This window comes from Marmota monax, unplaced genomic scaffold (assembly GCF_021218885.2).
Source record: "Marmota monax isolate L192 unplaced genomic scaffold, Marmota_monax_Labrador192_F-V1.1 WCK01_AAM20220418_F8-fsc00078, whole genome shotgun sequence".
Lineage (NCBI taxonomy): Eukaryota > Metazoa > Chordata > Mammalia > Rodentia > Sciuridae > Marmota > Marmota monax.
The window spans coordinates 6,032,685-6,056,878 of NW_026694865.1; the positions used below are offsets into that span (position 1 = coordinate 6,032,685).

The window sequence follows — 24,194 nt, forward strand, 5'->3', positions numbered from 1 at the left end:
ATATTTTAGTTGTCGATGGATCTTTTAATTATTTTTTAATTTATTTATTTACATGCGGTGCTGAGAATCGAACCCAGTGCCACACATGTCAAGCAAGCGCTCTATCATTGAGCCACAACCCCAACCCCTGGCTATGTCATTTTATTGCACTACTCTGAGCCTCCGTTTCTCTGGGTGTAAATGGATCTTTTTGTGCAGCCAGTCCGTTTTGGAGGCAAATAACCCAAGAGGGACACAGCAGGAAATAAGAGTTCCCCAAGGTGAGACCGGCAGGCTCAGCCTGCTAAACTCGGACAAAGTCAAGTCCTGGGGCGGGTCAAGAGCTAGCCTGGGGTCAGTTCCTACTAGGGGCTGCAGTGAAGACGGCTCGCAGCTGCTTGGACGACTTCGCCCGTCACACTCCGGCGGCCGCGCCCCTGTTAACCGCGACGCTCCGGGTCGGAGTGGGCGGGCACAACCTGCGCGGAGGAGGGACTGGCGCGGGAAGGGGCGGGCCCTCGGCTGAGCTGGGAGGAACGCGGAGCAGCGTGGGAGCGCGGCGGCGGGGAGGGGAGGTAGGCCCGGGCGCCGGAGCCCATAGGGAGGGCGGGCACGGAGAGCGGCGTGCGCTGCTGGGCGAGCGCAGGCGGCGCCGCGGGCAGCTGGGCGAGCAGCCGGGCTTCAGCGGCGCGGGGCGAGGCAAGGCTGGGAGACACGCGCGGCTCCCCGTCTCTGCCCGTCGACCCCCGGGGGCTGTCCCCGCTAGGTCAGCCCCTGCGGATAACACGTGTCGGCGCGTTCCCGCCGTTGTCATTTCATCACTGTCATAGCCCCTCCCCGGGCCTGGGATCCCCGGCCCCATTATCCCTGGTGCTGAGCTGGTTTCAGCTGGGTCTTTCCTCAGCCGTCCTGTCTGCTCTGCAGCAAGCGCCCCGTAGAGGACGCTCGTCAGCACGTTCTCACCCCTGTCATCTCGCCTCTCTGCCTAGCTGCTCCTCAGGCCTGGGAATCCCGGCCCCCGACGGCCCGTTGTCCCCGCGCTCCGGTCTTTTGCTGACCGCAGGCTGGGCCTTCGCCTCTGACCTGCGTGTTTCCCCCGGCAACGCGCCGCGACCTGGGATGCAGCCCTGCAGGGCGGCGGCCAAGGAGGCGGCCGGCCGCGACGTGCTGGCCGCGGACCTCCGGTGCAGCTTCTTCGCCTCTGCGCTGCAGAGCTACAAGCGCGATTCGGTGCTGCGGCCCTTCCCCGCCTCCTATGCTCGCCACAACTGTAAGGACTTCGAGGCCCTGGTGAGTGTGCTCTGTCCGGGCGCTGCCCACTGCGTACTGGGCCAAGTGGCCTGTGCACCAAGGCAGTGGCGACTCCACCTGTGTTAGTACACATGCCACCCGTAGACTTTCTATTCCCAGCCTGGCCCGAGGGAAGGTTTCCACCAGCCAAAAACACTCCTAACACCCTTTGACACACTCCCAATCACTTGATGACTGCTTCCTCGTGTTAATGACAAGTGATCCATAAGGAGTTAAGTGAGAAATTTAATAGTTGCATAGCCCTCCACAAAATTTGTTAGCCTGACTAGCAATGGGCTGTTGATCTGAATCAGCTGTTCTGATAAATAGGAAGTTACCCATCCCTTTGCAAATAATTAGACATCCAAAGTCCCCAAAGCCACCCAGACTTTTATCTTAAGATGAAGTAATATGTGGGCAGTACATTTATAAACTGTAACACATAGTGCACATGTGAGCTGTTATTTTTCTGATGAGTCACAGGGTATTTAATTTCTTGCAGAGTTCACCTTAGGATCAGCATTCCATTTATCAGTTATCTTTGTAGTCCAAATCTTTGGAGTTTCCTAGAAAGGTACAACTCATCAGATGATTTGATAAAAAATAAAATGGCCTGTAATTATTAAAGGCATTGAATTAGTAGTCAAAGATTTTCCCTCAAAGAAAACTCTGGGGCCTAGTTGGCTTCATTGGTGAGTTCTACCAATCACTGAGGGAATAAGCATTTCCAGTTCTATACCTATCTTCCCAAAGTATTGAAAAAGAGACTAGCTTTTTTGAAAAATAGTCTAGATACAAAATCTGTTAAGGATGATACTAGGAAAGAAAATTATAGGTCGGTGTTATAATTTGTGAATATAAATGCAAAAATCTACACTGCCTGTGTAGATTGTTGTTCTTGGGAGGGCAGAGCATTGTTGAGGTCCATTGGCAAGGTGCATTTCTGAAAGAGCCGTGTGGTGGCAGGGTGAGAGGGAAACCTGTTTAGGTGGTGTGGGGGAGAGGTTAAGATTAGAGGGACCAAACTCACTGGAGATGATGCCCCACAATTTAGTTGCATATCATCAAGAAACATACCTCCAAATAGGCTAGAATGCTCAAACATATTGTCTTCTGCTGAAGGTCTACTTGGCAAATCAAATTGGGTTTATTGTAGGATACTTGTAGAGGAAGCTGTGTGTTGGTTTGATTTGTTCATGCTGTTTAAAATTTTATTTTTATGGGTTAGATCCCCAGTACCATACCAAAAAATATTAACTGTGTGAGTAGTGTTTGAATATATTCTCATTATAAAAAATACAAATGACCGGGCATAGTGGCACATGATATTAATCCTAGCTAATCAGGAGGCCAAGGCAGAAGGATTACAAGTGAGAGGCCAGCCTGGGCAATTTAGCAATATACTGTCGGAAAATAAAAAGGGGCGGGGGTTTGGTTCAGTGGTGCACCCCTGGGTTTAATCCTAAGTACCTTAAAAACAAAAAAATTCCAAATGATACCAGTAAAGTACAAGTGCCCCTGATAGAGCTTACCCTATTCCACTCCCCTCTTCAAAGGTATCAGTTGCTCTCCGTTTGGGACATACCTTTCCCCCATTTCTATAAATCCTCAAGACACCATCAGCAACTTAAGTAGTCTCAGTTGCCTCCTTTATAGGGACAGATTGTCCCTCATTGTGCCAGTCCCATTCAGTCACCCTTTTTCTCTAGAGCCACTGGCAGACTCTAACCATCCAGTTCTGTTACTATCTTCCTTACTGGGCACCATTGTTGGGAGAATAGCTCATGCTGCAGATTCTTGGGAGTCTGTAGGCATGGCTGCAATCGGCTGTTTCCTAAAAAAAGGCATCACCTCTGGGGGCATGGGCCTTGAGGTTTCGTTTTTTTGCCACATGTCACATGTGTTATTGAAATGATCCGGAGAATTTGACATTCGAACCTGTATCTGACTCAAAGGTGAACTTTTGTTTTTGGTTTTTCAGTGCCAGGAATTGAACCCAGGTTCTCAGGAATGCTAGGTGTGTGTCCTACAACTGAGCCACACCTCCAGCCCCAGGATCTGCATTTTAGTAAGATCCTGGGGGCACTTCATGCACATATAACAAAATCTGGAAAGCAGTGTATCTGGCTTACCCTATTCCCAACTTCCATTTTGGGGCCATGTTGCTCTAATAAGGTCTCCTGGTGGGCTGAGGATGTGGCTCAAGTAGTAGCGCGCTCGCCTGGCATGTGTGCGGCCCAGGTTCGATCCTCAGCACCACATACAAACAAAGATGTTGTGTCCACTGATAACTAAAAAATAAATATTAAAAAAAATTCTCTCTCTTTCTCTAAAAATAAAATAAAACTCTAATGCCCAGAAGGTGTCACTCATCATCACTGCCAGTGCTGTTATCTTTAAAAAAAAAAAAAAAAGTCTCCTGGTCTTGAAGGAGTAAGGGTACATACTATTTTTTCTTTCTAATCTCTGGCTTGCACTCTCTAGACAAATGATTTTCCACTGTCTGCGTTAAAACTTGTTTAGCTCCTCTCTGACTTAACTCCTATTGATGTCACCCCCTCATTGTCCAGGCAAACTCCTGTTGTGTTTTTTTTTTTGTTTGTTTATTTGTTTTGAGAAGCTGAAATATATCCTTTTTCCATGCCCCCACCCTTAGCAGTTAGGAGTTCTTCCTCTGGGTTTTGTCACAATTTTTTTTTTTTTTTTTCATGGTGTTGGGGACCAAACCCAAGAACTTGTACATGCTTCCTTCACAGTTTTTAGAATTTACTTTTACAAAAAAATGCCATGATAAATATCCTTCTATATTAATCATTGTTTATATTCCTTGTTATTTTCTTGAGGTAAATTCTAAGAAGTGAAATTGTTGGTTCAAAGGCTAACAGAGTTTCTGAGGAAGGCCTCTGATGCTTATTTCCAGATTAGAAATTGAATATTGACATTTCCTGGGGGGGGGGGGATCATTCTTTTTAAGGTTCCCAACCTTGGCTGACCTTCAAATCACCTGAAAAGCTTTGTTGTCTGGGTCCCATCATTAGAGATTACAGTTTAATTGATCTGAGGTGCAGCCCAGTCATTGGGACTTTTTTGTTTGTTTGCAAAGAATATGTAGTTTTTAAATTTTCCTGTTAGCTAATTTGATGATTTTCATTTCTTTTCCTACTGGGTAGTGAGAAAATGAGAGCAATTAGATTTATTCCAGTCTAATAAAGTTTTCCTTTATGTACATACTTGCTATTTCAAGGTATGAGCCTCAGTCTCTCAGTTTACCTTTTTGTTTCCCTGCTCCTCTCAAAGATAGCATCAGAAGAGTGGGGAAAAGGGCTGGGGATGTGGCTCAAGCGGTAGCGCGCTTGCCTGGCATGCACGGGGCGCTAGGTTCAATCCTCAGCACCACATAAAAAGTAAAATGAAGATGTTGTGTCCACCGAAAACTAAAAAAAAAAAAAAAAAAGTGGGGAAAGAAAAAGGATACAGCTCTAAAAAGACTGGATATAAACATAGATATGATGTGAAATGATTGTTGGTTGGTATTTGCCAAGAAGATGGCTCAGCCTAGGAGATGATGATATGGAGAATAGAGGGATGGGTCAGAACCAACCACTTCTCCCTTCCCAGCCATTCAGGAAATGCAGGCTTTCCAAAGCAGATTGGTGAGCAGTAGAGAGGGACATTTGGTTGGTAATAATAATATAGTATATAACACTTCTACAACATTAATAGCACTTACTACTTGCCTGGCCCTGTCCTGTGCTGTCTCTAATATAACTCATTTAATCTTTTCTTTTTCTTTCTTTCTTTCTGTTTTTTTTTTTTGGTACTGGGAATTGAACCTGGAGGTGCTTAACCTCTGAGCTACATCTCCACCCTTTTTGTTTTTTATTTTGCGATAGGATCTTGCTAAGTTGCCTAGGGCCTCATTAAGTTGCTGAGGATGGCTTTGAACTTGTGACCCTCCTGCCTCTGCCTCCCGAGCTGCTGGGATTGCATTTGTACTACTGTGCCCACATCATTTCATCTTAAGTCAGTGTTGTATGTTCTATTATTTTCCCCATCACCATCAGCCAATCAGGAGGTATGCTGGTGACATTCCACTCTCTCTCTCTCTCTTTTTAAAAAGATTTTTTTAGTTGTCGATGAATCTTTTAAATTTATTTATTTATATGTGGTGCTAAGAATCCAACCCAGTGCCTCACGCATGCTAGGCAAGTACTCAACCACTGAGCTATAGCCCCAGCCCCATGCCACTTTCTTTCTCCCCAGTGTTTTGCAACTTCTAAAAGCTCCCAGGTGGTGCCAACACAGAGGACCACTGCTTTAAAGGATTGTCGTGAGAGTCCTTTTGTAAAATAGACTCACACCCCCAATCTGTCTTAATAAACTTGGATTTTCATACCTTAGGTTTGTGTAAAGCAAGGTGTACCTGTATGGAACTGTAGTGTCTACCTCTCCAGTATGCATCTGGGAGCCCATTAGCTCTACTGCCCTTGCCCATCTCTCTCTCTTCTAGGTGCCACTGTTTGGTCATGGAGGCTGGTAACCTTTTTTCATTTTCAACGAACATTTGGTTCATTTCCTTTTCAGCACCTCTACCCATGCCTAGTAACTATAACTTCTGGCCCCTTTGTAGACAAATATTTTTTTCAGTTGTTCGTTCTTTCCTGCTACCAAACACTTTGAGGACATTGCCTATCATCTGTACTTGAATAGCTCCAACTTTTCCTCTGTGGTAAGAATCACCTGTGGCAACATTAGGACAACAGATTCCTGAGCCTCCTCCCTAGAGCCTATGATCTGGGTGGTTGCAAAGTGTCTCCCGGGCTTTCCTGTCACCTGCTCAAAGCCAGAAGGTTGAGTTGCCTCTTTCCAGCTCATTGGTCCTCTCTCTTCTTCATTGACCCCTGCTGGTTCCAGAGACTTCTGCTTCTTAAACTCCTGTGGCTGTCAGCTCTGCCCACCAGTCAGGCCTCCTCCAGTCTTCTCTCCAACTGGATCTTTCCTTACTCCCTGTAGCAGAGGCTGCAGAGGTGTGGTCTGTGGGCAGTTTTGTTTGTTCTCTAGCATTTTAGAAATTGGGAAATTAAAACAAACAAACAAACAAACAAAAATCCAGTTTGCTGATTTCTTTTTAGAATAGAAAAATCCAAGGCTGCAAGGCCTTGGTGAAACTTGTCCTCCAGCTACAGCTGGAAGTTTGTGGTTGGGCCCTTTGTAAGGCCAGGGATTCTAGTCATCAGGCCTCACCACTCTTTCCCAGACTTTCCCTTACACATTTTTTTCACCTCTCTGACCCTGGATGCATTTGAGCTTTGGACCTACCTTTGTGTGCCTGTCTACTCACTTTTCTGCCTGTCTGCTATGCTCTTTCCCCCCGATCTGGAGTGCTCTCTGTTCAGCCTCAAAATCCTGGCCATCACTGTTGGTCCACTTCCATCCTTCCTGCTCTCTAAACTCTTCTGTTTACCTTTTCTGAGTCCCCAGAGATGCCTCTTTCCTCCTGAATGCTCATTCTGCTCCATCCAGTTGTGGACAGATGCCTTTCATTGTCACGAACTGTGGATCAAAATTCTTGCCTGCATGGAGATTTTCTGTCTCTTACCTCTGTCCCATACTACACATAACATCGTTCTCCCTACCTTTGACAGGCCTTAGGCATAGGCAGCCACGTCTTATTGTATTAATTGGGAAGTGGAGTGAGAATCCCAGCAACATGCAGGATTAGGCTTCCAAGCAGCTTCTTAAAGTTTACCTGATTGCTCCTTTGGGCTAAAATATTTAGGCCATTACTGAATTTTCTCATTCATTTGGTAGGAGAGTATGTATCATGATTAGAATGAACTCTGGAGTAAGACCACCTGGCTTCATAAGTCCCTGCCCTGCCACTGAATAGCTGTGTGAGGTGTCCTATGAGGTGCTCAGTGCTCCAAGCCTCAATTTCCTCACCTTTAAGATAGGTTATTGTGAGAATAAATGAGACAGTGTGTGCACAGTATTGAGCCCTGTGCCTGGCACATGGCAAAGGCTCAACAAATAGTAGCTGTTATTGTTGTGTTTTGAACTTTGTGCCAGATTCCTGCATGGCTGCTGGGGCTCCAGAAAAAGTGAGATGTGGTTGTCCTAGCAGATTTGAGGTTGCCCCAGAGGGTCAAGTTACCAACTTGAGACTCTGCCATAATTGTTAAGTCCAGAGGTAGTGGGTGATCAGGGCAGGCTTTATAGGGGAGGTGACTTTAGGCTGGCCATGAAGACTGAGTGCAGTGTCTTGACAGGCATCAGCAGAAACACGAAGAAAAAACATAATTTGGCGTTTGGTGGGGGGGCGGTTGGTGGCAGGAGGCACTGATAGATGGAGAGGCCAGACCAGATTCCCAAGGGCCTTATTAAGGATATGTTACTATTTAGTAGATAAAAATATAGGCCACTTAATTAAATTTTAATTTCGAGCAACAAGTAATTTTCTTAGTATAAGTATGATCCAAGTATTGCGTAAATTATATTTATACTAAAAAGTTTTTAGCAGGTAGCATTGTGGTGCATGCCAATAACCTCAGCTACTTGGGAGGCTGAGGTGGGAAGATTGTTTGAGCCCAAGAGTTCAATACCAGTCTAGGCAACATAGTGAGATCCATTCTATTACGGTAAATTATTTTTTAAAAAATCTGAAACATACACTTAATTGGGCAGACTGTGTTTTATCTGGCAACCTTATTTGTGGTTTGGTCTTTAAAAGGTCCTTAGACTTGTTGGAGCAACATGACAATTGAAATGGAACAGAAAGGAGGTCAGATGAAGGGTCAAAGAGTGTGGGCCAGTTGGGGACCAGGAGGGCAGTACACAGGTGGCAGTAGGAGGGCTCATATAGGATTGGCCCCATAATGGAGCTCTGAAGAGTCCTGGGTCCATCAGGGGGAGTTATGAGGAAAGAAGTCTTCCACTTCTGAACTGAATTCCTGAAGGGGGCCTGGCTAGTTGAATTCTTTTTGTAGGGCTTCCTGTGTAACAGGGTTCCTGTCTTCAATGCCAACTTAATAATAAGAACACAGTTTTAGAAATAGGAAAAAGAATTTTTATTGCTTTGCTAGCAAAGGAGAAGAAACATCCGGACTCCTGTCCCAAAGGCTGTGACTCCTGATCAGGAGGGACAGGGGGGTTTTAAAAGAGCTCTTCAAGGGTTATATTCCAGGTGTGCTCTGGTAGGGGTCCCAGGGTGCCCTGATGACATGATGGGATTCACTTGTTAATTTGGGAGATTCTCACTTTCCTGATCCTCAGCAGGCATCTCCTTCCTGTAGTGAGTGTGTGAACCGGCAATTAACTAGGGGAAGAAAAGATAACATTGTCTCCCTAATCTTGTTGGGGGAGGGGGGAGAGAAGAGACAAAAAAAAAAAAAAAGCCTTAGAGCAATGAGGGCTATATTCTGAAGGTGAAGGGCCCACTGTTACACACCTGTGCCTAGGTCTGCACTATGGGTAAGGGGTGTGGCTCACAGATGGAATTTGGGAACAGGAGTAAAGCGGACAGCTGAGTTGACTCAGCTGTGATTCTGGGATAACGGGTGTGGATCAGGAACAGAAAAGAAGGAAGGGGAAGACCACAGGAGATGCTGGGCTGAGTGTCTGGTACGAACAGGAAGAGGGCCAGACCACAAGCACCTAACATTAGCTCAGGTCAGGATTTGTACCAAGTGAGTATTTTGAAAAAACCTTGTAGGCTTGGTGGCACATACCTGTAATCCTAGTGACTCTGGAGACTGAGGCAGGATAATTGCAAATTCAAGGCCAGCCTGGGCAACTTAGCAAGATGAGACCCTGTCTCAAAATTAAAAAGGGCTGGGATGTAGCTTAGTGGTAGAGTGCCTCTGGTTTCACACACACACAAAAAAAAAAAAAAAAAAAAAGGAAGGAAGGAAGAAAAAAAAAACTTTTAGAGTTCAGAGCTTTCAGAGTTTGGTATTCTTTAGAAAAGGAATGGTAGGCCTGTGAATTTCCCTGGCTTTCAGGAAATTCCTTGATATGGAATGAGTAAATTGGGCCAGTCTTACCACTAGAGGGCCCCTGATTATCATTTTGTCCAGCATCCTTACTAATGGACATTTCCTTTACTTCAGCTTGCAGATGCCAGCAAGTTACCCAACCTCAAGGAACTTCTGCAATCCTCTGAAGACGAAGACGAATGGGCCTGGGACCTGGTGAGCTGGATTTTATCCTCAAAGGTCCTGACAATCCACAGTGCAGGGAAGGCAGAGGTGAGGCTTTGGTCTGAAGGATCACAGATTCCTAGGGCTGAAGGTTGTGGGATAGCATGAATCCAGTGACTTTGGGACATCTCTGGGCCCCAGAATGGCCTGGGCAGCTTGTTGAAAATGCAGATTTCGTGCCTTGTCCTTTTACTGAATAAATTGGGGGCGGGTAAAAAAATGCAGATTCCTGGACTTCACCCTAGAGATTGTGATTCTGTGGTATCTGGCATTGGGCCCAGGAACTCTGTAACAGTGGCAGTTCACAGCTGGATTCTGCCTTATACTATCTCTATGATCTTGAGTAGGTTGCTGGGTGCATTTCAGCACTTTCATTTATTCACCTGTAAAATAGGTGTAATAATTGCATAATTCCACCAGGAAACTGACCATGTAAATGGATTTTTACACTTAAGAGCAGTGCCTAAAAATACTAAGGACTCAGTGAATGTTGGGTATGACTCTATTTAACAAGCACTGCAGGTGATTCTGATAAGGATGGACCCTGATCACACCTTAAGAAACATGGGTTTAGTCCAGTTGTCAGGAAACAGGCCACAAGTAGTGGAAAATGTCATTTTTGGACTCTAGTCCTACTTCAATTACTGAATCTCCTTTCCCCCATTTGCAAGGTGAGAATTTAATAGTTACCTCAAAGCAGGGCAATGACCCAAAGTCTGTTACCCCACAGCACAGTTTCTGGCACAGGTCAGACATTCTATCATTTGGTTTTCTTTGCCTGATTGGAGTCTCCCGGGGACCGGCTGGAATGATAAGTTCCAGAGTGTAAAACCTGATTCCTGACCTGGTGTTGTTTCCTCTGAGGGGCAGCACTGGTTATCTGTACTGTTATTCACATAATTAATCAATTTCAATTTGAGAGCATTCCATTTTACAAACTTCCCTAACTGACATAGAATTTGGTACCTTGGGTTCTGGCATTTAAGGGACATCCATCTGTATTGAATGGTAAAATAACAAAGAACCCTGGAGAGGGAGTCAGGAGATCACATTCAGGGCCAGGTTGGGCTGCTAATTCCTGGGTTTCACTCTTGTCATCTGTTGAACTGAGAGGTACATTTGTTTATTCACACCTTGTATGGGCATCAAGCACCTACTAAAGGTTGTGTGCTGCAGCTAAAGTAGATATGGCAGTGGTTTCTCAATTTATTATTATGAATCAAGTTAAATTTCCATTAAAATGTGGGGTGTTAAAAACCCAGAATTATTAGCTTTTTATTTTTCCTGAGTAAGGTTAGTCTACTGAGTATTATCATTTTATAAAAAGGTAAGTATTAAAGTATTGTAAGTATTAAATTACTTACAAAGGTCTTGATTTCAGAAGAAAGGACAGTTCTTCCAAAGGAAGGATCATGGCAACTTTACGTCATTATAAATATATTCATTATATTTCCCTTCTTTTTCTCAATCATTGATAACCCAGGAAAATTTTGCTACAGATTGGCTTTCGTCTGTTGTCTACTATTTGAAAACCAGTATAGGTTGTAGTCTCTACCCTGGAAAGGATTATCCTCCTTGAGAAAAGAGCTTACCTTTCTGTATCAATTAGCTTTTGCTGAATAACAAACCATTCCCCAAATTTATCAGCTTTAACCAATAAAATGAGAAACACTGATTGTCTCTTATGATTCTGTGGGTTGGTTGGATTCTATTTTAGTTAGTTTTTTTGCTGCTGTGACTAAAGGACCTGACCAGCACACTTTTAGGGCAGAAGAGTTTACATGAGCTTTTGAAGGACAACTCGCATCCAAACCATAACAGGTTCTTTTGAGTAGGATGGGCTTGACTGGAGCTGGTTGGCCTAGGGTAACCTTGCTTATATTTCTGGGGCTTTAGCTAGGTTGACTGCAGTGGTGGGGCCTTTCTATGTGAGGCTCTGACCCCACAGGAGTCCAGCCTGAACTAGACGGAAGGGTCTCCAGTAGCAAACAAAGGGGGTCAAGCCCTTTAAATTTGACATATGTATATTATGGTCCCATTGCCAAAGCAAATCATGTGGCCATGCCCAGATCCAAGGGGTGGAGAAGCAGATTCCATGTTTACAAAGTCACATTGCAAAGGGGTGTACAGACAAGGGTAAAAGGAAAAATTTGTGGCTATTTTTGCAATTTATCTCTCCTTTCTAGCTCATGAGATATTGTAAAGATGAACAGAGGATATAGATGGAATAAGTTAGAGACATTAGAATGTTCTCTGGTTAGAAGGAGCAGTTTGTGCTTCTCAGCCTATGATAGGGAAAAATATTATCAGAGGAAAGCAAGCATTGAGCTGTGAGCTCTGAGCTTGCTTATAAATTAATGTCTCTGTCCTCATGATATAGGAGCTCATAGGGGTCAAGCTCCAGGTTTTAGGAGGCCGTTTTTACAGCACAAGTTTTGGTGGAGGGTGAGGGGACTGGGGATTGAATCCAGGGGCATTTTACCACTGAGATATATCCTCATCCCTCTTTAGTTTTTGTTTTGTGACAGGGTCTCACTAAGTTGCTGAGGCTGGCCTCAAACTTTAGATTCTCCTGCCTTAGCCTCCTAAATTGCTGGGATTACAGGTGTGTGCCACTTGCCTGGCCCATTTTTGCAGCACATTTTACCAGCTTCCTAAATAAAATTGTGACTCTCTTCATGTTTTCAAGTTTGAAAAGATCCAGCGGCTGACTGGTGCCCCTCACACGCCTGTCCCTGCCCCAGACTTCCTATTTGAAATTGAATACTTTGACCCAGCCAACGCCAAATTTTATGAGACCAAAGGAGAACGAGACCTAATCTACGCCTTCCATGGTAGCCGCCTAGAGAACTTCCATTCCATCATCCACAATGGCCTGCACTGCCATCTGAACAAGGTGGGCCCAAGGGGTACCCTCTGACATGGGGGAGCATGGGGATGTGTGCCAGAACTCTGGGGGTTTGTTGGGGGAGAGTGGTGTGGAGATGGATAGGTTTACTAAGGCCTTGATACCCAGAGTGTGGGCTGCAGACCAGTATTCATGGCATCACCTGGGAGCCTGAGAAAATACAGAATCTTGGATTCACCCTTAGCCCACCTGATTCCTATGCTGATTACAGTTTGAAAAGCCTCCATGGCTCTCAGCCTTGGCTGCATATCTATATCATTTGGAGCTTTAAAAATTCCCAATGGGGGCTGGGGATGTGGCTCAAGCGTTAGTGCACTCGCCTGGCATGCGTGCGGCCTGGGTTCGATCCTCAGCACCACATACAAACAAAGATGTTGTGTCTGCCGAAAACTAAAAAATAAATATTAAAAAATTCTCTCTCTATCTCTTTGAAAAAAAAAAAAAAGGAACAGAGATCAGAAAAAGTTAAAAAAAAAAAAAATTTCCAATGCATGGCTGCATCCCAGACCAATTAAATCAGGTTCTGGGAGTGGGACCTAAACATCAGCATAATTTATTATCTATTTTTTGGACTGGGGATTGAACCTAGGGACACTATCACTAAGTTACATTCCCCGTTCTTTTTATTTATTTTAATTAATTAATTAATTGATTTTTGGGTACTGGGGTTTGAACTCAGGGGCACTTGAACACTGAGCCACATCCCCACCCTTATTTTGTGTTTATATTTAGAGACAGGGTCTCACTGAGTTGCTTAGTGCCTCACTTTTGCTGAGGCTGGCTTTGAACTCAAAATCCTCCTGCCTCAGCCTCCTGAGCCACTGGGATTATAGGCATGCACCATTTTGCCAGCTGTCTGTATACTTTAAAAACCCTCCAGTGATCCTAGCCTGTGACCAGCCCTAGCTACTCAATGTGACGCCCCCACAGACAGCATCTGCATTACCTGGGAGCCTATTGGAAATATGGAGTCTTGGACTCACCTCAGCCTACTTGATTAGAATCTATGCTTTAAAAAGATCCCCAGGTGATTGATAAGACACTGAAGTTTGAGAAGTGTATTCCTAGGGGACACTTTAATAGTGTCAGCCCTGGGAATAAATGAGGGGTATGCCACAATGTGCCAAGAGAGGTCCTTTCCCTCTCTCTTCAAGCTGCTTTCCTCCCATTTTTAGGAGTTAAAACAGTGTCAACTACCCCTTCTCTGCTGGCACTTATTTTACCCCTCACTAAGGTGTAGGAAGAAGGTTACAGACAGGCCCTGGAGCTGAACAGACTTGACAGCTCTGTGTCCCTGGGCAAATTGACTTAAGCTTTCTGAGCCTCAGTTTCCCCTAGAACTGACCTCTGTTACTCTCCTTGTGGCACAGGAGAGAATTAAAGAGTTTATTATACAAAGGCTTCTACATGTACTTTGTGCCAAGGAAGCAGTAGCTGTTTTTATAGGTTATTGGAGAGGGCATCTGGGGTGGTTGGAGGGTGTGGGCTCCTCCCCATTGTGGCAGCATCTGCCTTGTCTTTGAGGAGCCGGCTCCATGAGGTTGGGCTCATTTGGGGCTGATGCAGCCCCGAGGCTGTGAAGATATTTCCCAGCCCTGCTGCATCTGATTAGTGCTGTTAGGTTTTTCTGAAGATGACGGGTTTGTTTACACTGGCTCTTGGTTTATTATTATGGCCAGGCTACTGGAATCTAAGGCCTCGGCTTTACACTGGGGCCAGCCTGGAGAAGCTGCCTGCAGGTCGTAGTCTTTATACCCAACTTTCATTTCAGTATCCTTAGGGAGTTTGCTGTTTAGAGGTGTCTTAAAAGAGTCCTTTGGTAAACTGAATCCCCTTTGGTCCCCTCTACTTGGATTTTTAGCAAGGAACTTGCTTGAAGAAGCCCATGTGCCAGATGAGGCTTATTTTCATGGCAGAGAAACCGCAAGCTTCTCACTCTCATGCACCTCTACTCCTAACCACCTTTCACAAGATTTTCAGGTCTTGAGAAGGGCAAACACGTGGCAGATGTAAATAGAGAACTGATGTGGGGTCAGATCAGAGGGTGTCCAGTGTCCCTGGAGAAGATCCATGTCAGCTTTTGAGACATGGGGGACACTGCCTAATATGACAAGGAGCTCCCAAAGGCTGTACCAAGGTTTCATTTCCCCTACGCTTCATTTACCAGGCTTAGAAAGTGGCAGCCTGGTGCAACTGAATAGGATATTTCTGAATTCCAGAGCATAGGATAGACATGAGTGAGCTCTTCACGTCCACTCATCATCTTAAGATATCCTACTGTGGCTCATGGATGGCAGTGGAGTTTCAGTTCGAATAACAAAGGCCATCCTTTGGTCCACAGCTACCTGGAATATTATGAGAAGGATCCTGAGTAGTATGAATAAGTGCCATGATGGATATTGTTATATCGGCCATCGTGATCGATTAGTGATGTCTACCAGAGGCAAAGGATTTGTATCTTCACTTGCAGGAGTCTTGCCTGCTGTGCTTCCTTATGGAGGGTACAAGTTAGCACCCACTGCCAGGGAGCTGCCTCCTAGACTCTTGGACACAATTTTCTTAGTTAACACCAACACAAAAGAGTAAAACTTACTCTGCCCTTCATGTTTACTTCCCTCATTTCTTCCCTCAGTTCTGAGAGACTTGTTTCTTTTCCAAGTAGTGACTCAGATTAGCCTCTCCCTCAGGTGTGACTTCCTCCTGCACATAAGGGTATGACTTGGCTTTGCAAGTCCAGCAGTGTAACCGTGTTTATGCAGTCATGTAACAGGAATCACTATACCCACTGTAATAGAAGAGTCTGTGATAGAGTACCCTCCTCACATTATCACCACCATTTCCCATGTGCCAGCTGTTCTGCTCCATGTTTGCTATATGTTATATCATTTAATAATCACCTATTACCTTATGAAGGAGGCACTATTATCACCATCTATGAACATAGAAACTGAGGCACAGAGAGTTTATATAACTTGCCAGCTTGTTGGAGGATTTAAACCAAGTTCTGTTTGGACCTTAACTTCAAGGAACTGCTAGTTTCCCAGGCTAGGTGACCAAAATCCACAATCAGTAAAACTGTGGTCAGGTGGAAATGTGTTTAGTAATATACCCTATGGAGATGTCACAGGTTAAAAAATCTTGTGTTTACAACTCTATTGAAGAAAGACCAATGCCCTGTTGCTGTGCCAACTCTACATTCACCAGTGTGTATTTCTTTTTTGTATTTCTCTACCATTCCAGACATCCTTGTTTGGAGAGGGGACCTACCTCACAAGTGACTTGAGCCTGGCCCTCATTTACAGCCCCCATGGCCATGGGTGGCAGCACAGCCTCCTTGGCCCCATCCTTAGCTGTGTGGCCGTGTGTGAGGTCATTGACCATCCAGATGTCAAGTGCCAAACCAAAAAGAAGGGTGAGTGAGCATGTGGTCCAGACCTGGCTGCAGGCCTCTGTTGGGGTAATAGGCTCTTCTTGTTGGCCCAGCTGTTGGGTAGAGTACCGATCGCATGCTAAGGGGGATGGGCTGGGTCTGGAACAATGCAGGGGGCCTGCCTTCTAGGAGGGAAAAACCTTCTTAGGTTTTGAACACACATTGGAAAAGATCACTTACCACAGGTTGGAGGTAGGGAGGGCCAGATGAGGGGACTGATAAGGCAACTCAGAGAAAGGAGCAATCATTGCAGGTCCAAGTGGCCAGGGAAAGCTTTGGGAAGGAGGCAAGATCTGACAAAGAACTGAATGTAAGGTGAGAATACGGGCTCCCTAAGAATTGAACTAGGTCTTATTTATTCTTGGGCATCTGGTGTCAGCAGAGAGTCTGGTATATACTTGACGTTCAACAAATATGAGCTAAACTAGAGCTAACAACATTGGGTCCAGGTCCTCTGATCTACCCTGGTGTGTGCTGGAGCCCCAGAGGGTGTGAGGGGCAACTGAGGCCACAGGGAGCAAGTCCTGGGTTCTCCAGGAAGCAGATGACTAGCTGGCTGCCTCATCTTCACTGCCCTGATGTGTCCCTCAAACTGCATGCCCTGTGCCCCCTGCTGTGTTCTCTTCCTCCAAGGCAGAAGAGTCATAGAACTGTCAGTCCAGTCTCCACAACTGGCCTGCCAGTTTTACTAAGAAGAGGAGAATTCAGAAAACTGGCTGTTCTGGCCTCTAATATAAAACAACTGGAATCCTGAGGAGTAGGCCCAGGTCCTACACTACCCTCCCAAATCAGAGGGCACGAATGTTTGCATTTGTAATTCTTAGGAAGTTTGCAAATGGTGACATTAAACATCAAAATAAAACTTTGCAGCCTCTGCTGACACACAGTTTGGCCCTGTTTTTGTTCTTTTGGTTTTTTTTTTTTTTTTTTTTTTTTTTGATAAAACCTTTTCATGTGGTTAAAGGAAAAAGTTTTAAAATAGTCTTGGTAGGAAGGGTGGAATAAAGTATTCCAAGAAGCTCAAATCTAGCATGGTTTATTAAAAATACCCACTAAGAGCCTTGTTTCAGATCAAGACCTCTGCCCAGCCTAGAGTAATTTTTTTTTTTTTTTGGTGTGGCTATTAATTTGCTGCTTCCCTCTGCTTTTCCACTCAGCTGCATTTTTTCTTCCTTGTATCTTATATTTTTCTATTCCTTTTCTCTTCCCCCCATTTGACCACCTGCCTGCCTGCCAGATTCTCTGGTTCAGTGCCGTTTCACATATACATACAGGCTCATACCTCAGCGCGCCAGGGCTTGCTGCCTCAGGATAGGGAGATTTGACTCCTTTCTATTTCTTCTTTGCTTCTTTAGTTAATTGTAAATTGCCCTCCTGCCCCGCTCCAGTGAAACTGTACTTTACTTGCCTTATTCAGATTCCAAGGAGATAGACAGAAGAAGAGCAAGAATCAAACATAGCGAAGGGGGCGACATCCCTCCTAAGTACTTTGTGGTCACCAATAACCAGCTCCTGCGAGTGAAGTACCTTCTGGTGTATTCACAGAAGCAGCCCAAGAGGTAAGAAGCGTGGTCCCTAGGTGAAGGATAGGAGGCCAACTAAAGGCTGTATTCAGAGGATTGTTTCACCTTTACCAGGGCTGCTTTCCTTCAGCCTTAGGCCTCCACTTTGTGTAAAATACATAAAGTACTAAGCTAGAAATGGTGAGGAGGGCATACGAGTCAGAGGAGATATGGTCCTGACGCAATAGGGTGCATGTGTTCTAGTGAAGAAGATAGGAAGATTTGTAAACATAGGTCTTTCTATGAGGGATGGAATGAAGCCAAATTTGTGACCCCTTAGCCACAAGGCCCATAATTGTGGTCTGAAACCCACTGATTTAAGCTGAGAGGCAGGGCAGCAAGGGGTTACTGGCTGAAGCTGTGCAGCCTAGCTCAGTCACTTTTCCCCATGGTTGTTGACCCTCTGCCTGCCCCTCCATGGATCTGAGATGCTTTATCCTTATCTCCAAAATGAGGTGTTGAAGCTGGGGGTGGGGCTCAGTGGGAGAGCACTTGACTAACACGCACTATCCCTAACCATTCAAAGAATAAATGAACCCTTAGCTGGACATGGTGGTGTGTGCCTATAATCCCAGCAACTCAGGAGGCTGAGGCAGGAGGATCACAAGTTGAAAGCTAGTCTCAGCAACTTATCGAGGCCCTAAGCAACTCAGTGAGATCCTGTCTCAAAATATAAAAAAGGACTGGGGATGGGGTTCAGTGGTTAAGCGCCTCTGAGTTCAATCCCCAGTACAATAAAAATAAGGACCTTTGGCTCTGAAGAACTATGGTGAATGCCTAGTCCCATTTCAGTAGTGTGGTGGTGGGAGGATCTGTAGGGTTCTAAGGGTTGGGGGTCACTTAGAGACCTTGCATGTTGTTGGAGCCCATGGTAGAGCTTCCCATGCATATCAGCAGCAGGTGCACTAGTTTGACAGGAAAAGGGGTCATTTTTAAAGTCCTGCTTCTTATGCATACCAGTGCTTTCCATGATTCCAGAATTTATATGCAAGTAAAATCCAGCCTCCACCTAAATTTGGGTAATCTATATAAGGTTTCTAAGTCTTAGAACAATATTCTTTGGTTTTAAAGAAACATCTGACTTCTATTTAATATTCCATTTGGCCCATGCCTATAATTCTGCTCATTTAGGAGGGTAAGGCAGGAGGATTGTAAGTTTGGGACCAGCTGCAGCAACTTGATAAGACCCTGTCTCAAAGTAAAAAAAATTAAAAATAAAAAGGAATGGGAATGGAGTTCAGTAGTAAAGCACCCTAGGTTTAATCCCCAATATGCCAAAAAAAAAAAAAAAAAAAAAATCCATTCCTTTTCCCACTATTCCTGGAGTATATCTTAAGTGAACACTTGGATGGTTTAGAACACCTCCTAGTGGGCCAAAGAGGATTTCCCAGCTCGGAATTATATCTGTATGTGTCTAAAAGGAAAAAGACTTTTGCTAAGTGGCCTGCCACCATCTGGGCAGATACCCTGAGCTAGGTCATTCTTACAGATACCAAAGTCTTGCTTAAGAAAAGATGGGTTATAAAAGGTAAAAAAGAGGACATACAAAGGGAAGATCAGGGTGAGCTCACTGCATAGCTGTCTTTGTACATTTAGAAAATGTTCTGTTGAAAGGCATGTTGGTGCCAGAGCAGACAGCCCCAGATTTCTTGGGCAAAGTATCCTGAAGCTTCACTTCATAACTATGCAGAGGATAAAATTCATCATTTCATCTTCTTTGAGCCAGAACTTGTTGCATACACTTTTTTAAAAATGTTTTTTTTTCCTTCCTGTTGCCAACATCACTCTTTTCCCCTTCAGCAGGACTTCGAGCCAGCTCTCCTGGTTTTCCAGCCATTGGTTCATGGTCATGATGTTCCTGTATCTGCTGCTGCTGCTCATAGTGAGTGTCATCAACTCCTCTGCTTTCCAACACTTTTGGAATCGCGTTAAAAGATAATCTTTCTGGTTCTGGTGTGGGGACCACCTCAACCATGTGCCTTAAAATAGCTTGTTTCCTACCTCCTGTGCCTCATGTCCGGCCAGGTCAAGCCTGGGGACTAGTTGAGGGTCACAGGACAATTTTTAAAATGCCATAAATGTACTGATTGCCTTTGATGATGCTCCCAGCCACACTCCAGTCTGTTGGGACGCCTGGATCCTCACTCACAGTTTTCAGGGAGCCCTCCCATCTGCTCCTTCCTGAACAGACCTAGGGAGTTGGCTCTTCAGCCAGGGCCAAAGGAAAAAGTCCTGCTGCATTTAAAAACAAAGTGTCCAAGCTGTCAGTGGTATGTTTACAATCATTACTGGCGGAGGTTGGCCCTTTCTCTCATGCCTTCTGGAAGGCGGAACATGTGTAGTGGGGACTATAAATCACTAGGCGGTTGCCTTATTTTGGCTTGAGACACCCAAGAGGGATAGTCATGTTTCTCATAAAAATCAGTGGGATGGTTTTTGGATTCCATCAGTTCTTGTATGTGAGTGCAAAACATTTTAACAGTTTTCTCAAATCAACAGTCAGCCTTCTGCTATAGCTGTACCTCCCTCCCCACAAACCATGGAAGAAAAAGGAAAGAGTCAGGGCCCTGATTTTTTAAAAATTTCAGACTTAACCTGAGCAACTCAAGACATCTATTTCTAAAAATTACCAACTGTTGCTTATAGCTGAAATGGAACCAAATGTTTGTTTTCTGACTTTTTAAAATAGCTATTTGACAAAGTAGTCTTTGTGAGCTGAGAAGAGGGGAAATTTCTGAACCTAAAGCACCCTTTGGTCAGGACACACAGCCTCTTTCCTAGCTGTGTCCTAGAGTGAAGGATCTGAGCCTCAGGCTTGCTCCTGTTCTTATTCTCACAAAGCTGCCTTGATTGTGGCCTGCCAGCCTCAAGTGCCACATTGCAGGCCGTCGGTGGGCTGCTGGCCTTGGAAACAGAGGCCTACTTAGCATGTCACAAATCCACATGATTTGAGCCTCCTTCAGAGGGTCACTGTCTTTGGGACTCAGCCAGGGCTTTAAAGTGTAGGAAGAGCCTCGGCCGCCAGGACAACCGCAGCCCGACTTGGTCCTATTGTCCTTTCCCTTTGTCCTGCTGAGTTTCAGCTGTCATGGAGCCCTGTCCAATTTGGGGGTGAGATTGCTGTAAAGATGGGGAAGAATCATTTTTCTACAATTTATAAAGTTGTGAAAAAGCCATTGTCATGGTTTTTACATTGAATATTGAAACATTTCAAAAATAATAAAGATATTTTCCTAATTACTAAGTTGTCTTTGTGGCTGCTTTCAGCCTGAGCCTGAGTCGGCTGTGTATGCCCTGTTGTTAAAAATCTTATCCTCTCTTTCCTTGTTCAAGGTGACCATTTGCTGGAGAGCGTGTATCACCAGGATATCTAGTAGGTGGGGTTTGTTGTCATTGACCCCAAAATAAGAGCACCTACAGTGTACCAGGCACTAGGAATACAAGCAGGATCAAAAATTCCCCTGCCCTCATGGAGCTGACAGTCTGGCAAGGTGGGCAGATGGACGGATGTTTTGGGAGTGAGGTTGGCATTATGTGATTTTATAAGAGTTTTTGGGAAGCACTTGGTAAGGAGCCCTAATATGGTCTGGGATCAGGAAGCATGGGGTTGATACGTGTAGCACCACACCTTACATGTACTGATCTCGTTAGTCTTCACAGCAGGCTGTATCAAGAGACAAGGCACTAAAGACTCAGAGAGTTTGCCCAAGGTTAGAAGGCTGAGAAGTGGTCAAGCTGGGAGTTAAACCTGGCAGACTGATGTCAATGTCCATCTCACAACTAGTGTCAGTTTGGACTAAGGGAGGAGGAGTGTTTAATGCAGTGAGAAGAGCACAAGTGAAGACCTACGGTTCTTAGAGAAGCTAAAAGTAGAGGGTTGTGAGCTGAGAAGAGGGGAAATTTCTGAACCTAAAGCACCCTTTGGTCAGGACACACAGCCTCTTTCCTAGCTGTGTCCTAGAGTGAAGAAAAAGAAGGGGGTGAGAAATTGGGCTGGAGAGTGGGGTAGGGGCAAGTCTTGAAAGACCTAAGAACTACAGGCCAGGGAAAGCCATTAGGAGGTTTTAACCAAGGCAAACGAGATTTTGTTTTTAGGAACGTTATAAGCTGGTAGTTGGAGAATGGATTCAGGATTATTTTGAGGGTTAAAAGAACTGAAAGGATAGGGCCAGCACAGAAAAATAGCTGATATCTATTGGCTACTGCTGCTGTTATTATTTTTATTTTTTTAATGGTCTAACAGAGCAGAGAGCCTGCAAAGGAGCAGAACAGGAGTGCCCAGAGAAAACAGGAGGAAGTCAAGACAGCAAGGTGTCATAGATCAGAAAAGAGGGCTGGAGGCTGGGGATGTGGCTCAGTTGGTAGAGTGCTTGCCTAGCATGCACCAAGGCCCTGGGATCAATCCCAAGCACACACGCAAAAAAAAAAAAAAAAAAAAAAAAATTGGGGGTGCTGGTGTTGTGGCTCAGCAATAGAACGCTTGCCTAGCATGTGCAAGGCCCTAGCTTCGATCCTCAGCACCACATATAAATAAATAAATAAAAGTATTGTGTACAACTGAAAAAATAGATATTAAAAAAAAAAAAAAGCTGGATGATCAGTGCCAAATGCTGTGGAGAAATAGGATTGTACCTGAGGAGTTTCTTTGGGATTCACTGTGTAAGAGACGATTGGCTAACTCGGCAGGAGTGGTTGCAGTGGAGTTCCTGTAGGGAATATGGATGAAAACTTCATAGACGTGGAGTTTCATGCATAGTTTCCAGGAGTTCTTAGTTCCTCAAGACCTGGCCATACATCGCAGATTAGGAACCCCTGCTTTGGCTTGAATCTGCTGTCACATTAGCTCACTGCTGGAGAGCAGGGAGGAGGAGTGGATCTCATTCATTCTGGCAATATTTATTCCAAACCTAACTCTTTATTTTTTTTCTCTACCTCCCCACCACCACCAAAAAAAAGATTGAAAAGATGCTAATGCCATACCTGATGTGATTATGGGGACATGAAGATAAATAAAAAGTGATCTTACCCTCCAGAAGCTCCAGGTCTTCAGATGGGTGTATTTTGATGTGGGGGATAGAATTCCTAGAGTCCAGAGGGTTGGAGTGAGCAGGAAGGAATGCTAAGGCAGAGCTGCTTTATGACTTCTGTGGACCCTGGGCACTTTTGCCTTTTGTTTTCCACTTCCTCTTTCAAAAAGTATTTAAAGGGCTGGGGTTGTGGCTCAGTGATAGAGTGCTTGCCTTACCCACGTGAGGCCCTGGGTTTGAGCCTTAGCACCACATTAAAAAATAATAATAAATAAAATAAAGATATTGTGTTTATCTACAACTTAAAATTTTTAAAAAAGTATTTAAAAATTACATTGTACAATTTCATTTGTAAATGCAGAAAGCTTTCCTTCTGATCTTAAAATAATTAAAACATTTTTGTAACGTGGGCCTTAGGCACAGTGCATACCTTGTCTAATGGATGAGTCGGTCCTAGACAATGTAATGGGGAATAGTGTGAGACCTTGGGCACCTGGGAATGGGCAGATAGGAGAGAGACAAACCCTAAATGAGACACTCAGCTCTACCTTAAATTGAAGACAGATCCAAGGCCAAGCAATTCTAGGAAATGGCAAATTTGAGGTGCTGGGATTTGGGAGCCTAGGCTCGTGTGGCAGGCACCACTTCCCCTCTCTGTGGAGGGGTTGAAGTACCCACTGGGTCAGCAGCTTCACCAGTCAGCTGGTGGCAGGGGAGACCAGATGGTAGTACAATTGGAGCCACATCACTTTGGGGCCCCAGTTTCCTTGGATTTGTGAAAACCAACTCCTTCAACCCTCTGTCACTAAAGCCATTGTCAGGTGGTATAGCTTTGGGAGAAGTGGCTAGGGGGCCTCTTACAGGTCCAGGCTCAGGGATCCTGTGAACTGTCAGTTTCCACTACAAAAGGAAAGGGTCTCACTGTGGTGTTTTGGATAAGCATACATATGTAGATGGGATAGAGATGGCATAAGGGATATGATTCAATGTTGTTTCTGATTAATTCATTTCATTAAATATTGATTGCCTACAAAGTCAGGAGAAGGTGGGGAGTTTGCGATTTAAAGAGCCTGATTCAGATATTTTTCTTTAGAACATGGTCCCATCCCATCTGAGCCCATCCGCCAAGCGCAGGAGGTTTATGTTGGCATGGAGTCCTCCGCACTCACCCTTCCTGTTGCCATGGAGATTCTTAGGCTCCAGGGCTGGATTGAGGACCAGGCCCCTCCTTAAGCCCCTCCACTGCACCCCGCACTTCTCTCCACACTCCTCTCCTCTCTTCATGCCCCACCTCCTGAGTTTTCCATTTCTTGGTCTTTGTTTGTTTTTGCCTTTGTCGGTCTCCCCGCTCTGGATGGGTTTGTTTGTTTCCAAACTGTCTGAGGTTTTGCACCATGGAGACAGTGTCCTGGGCTGCCTCTACCTCTGATCTGGTTAGAATAAGCCCCTCTCCTTTGCATGCATCTCCAACCTGACATTTGGAACATCCAAAACAAATCCCAACATTCTGAAGCAAGATAGAAACCACCATCCCCACCCACTTTTCTGGCGCCCTTGTCCGCCTGGAACGGGTTTTTCGAAAATTTCCAGTGTTCTGCTACAGTGTCTGTATACTGGAGGGGAAGCGGCATTTACTGAACACTTTATACCTGTCACTGGACTGTGCTTTGCTTGTTAAAAATCTGGTAGTGAAGTTGATGTTTCCTGCATTGAAATTCAACTGCAAATTTCTTGAGGGCAAGGTCTAGGTCAGCTTTGTATATCCGTGTACCTCATATATGGTGGGGGCCCAAGAAAAGT

General features: G+C 44.9%; 1 protein-coding gene across 2 annotated transcripts; it reads left to right on the top strand.

The window, feature by feature from the left end:
• The first annotated feature begins 631 nt into the window (after positions 1 to 631).
• On the top strand, positions 632 to 20,607 carry Parp16 (poly(ADP-ribose) polymerase family member 16). 2 transcript variants are annotated; one of them, XM_046426591.2, is made up of 6 exons: positions 632 to 1,269; positions 9,378 to 9,515; positions 12,157 to 12,363; positions 15,616 to 15,787; positions 17,223 to 17,364; positions 19,171 to 20,607. In XM_046426591.2, the coding sequence occupies exons 1-6, from the start codon at positions 1,099 to 1,101 to the stop codon at positions 19,304 to 19,306; spliced, it is 966 nt and encodes a 321-aa protein (XP_046282547.1). In that variant the 5' UTR covers positions 632 to 1,098; the 3' UTR covers positions 19,307 to 20,607. The 2 variants fall into 2 exon arrangements, with proteins under 2 accessions (XP_046282547.1, XP_046282546.1); XM_046426590.2 differs by having other exon boundaries at positions 633 to 1,269; positions 19,168 to 20,607.
• The last annotated feature ends 3,587 nt before the right edge of the window (positions 20,608 to 24,194 follow it).

What these genes read in the sequence shown, in the direction of transcription:
- Parp16 (XM_046426590.2), top strand. Translation starts at nt 1,099, where the DNA reads ATGCAGCCCTGCAGGGCGGCGGCCAAGGAGGCGGCCGGCCGCGACGTG. An exon ending in ACAGTGCAGGGAAGGCAGAG is followed by an intron (nt 9,516 to 12,156) that starts GTGAGGCTTTGG and finishes CATGTTTTCAAG; the next exon opens with TTTGAAAAGATCCAGCGGCT. An exon ending in GTGCCAAACCAAAAAGAAGG is followed by an intron (nt 15,788 to 17,222) that starts GTGAGTGAGCAT and finishes TGCCTTATTCAG; the next exon opens with ATTCCAAGGAGATAGACAGA.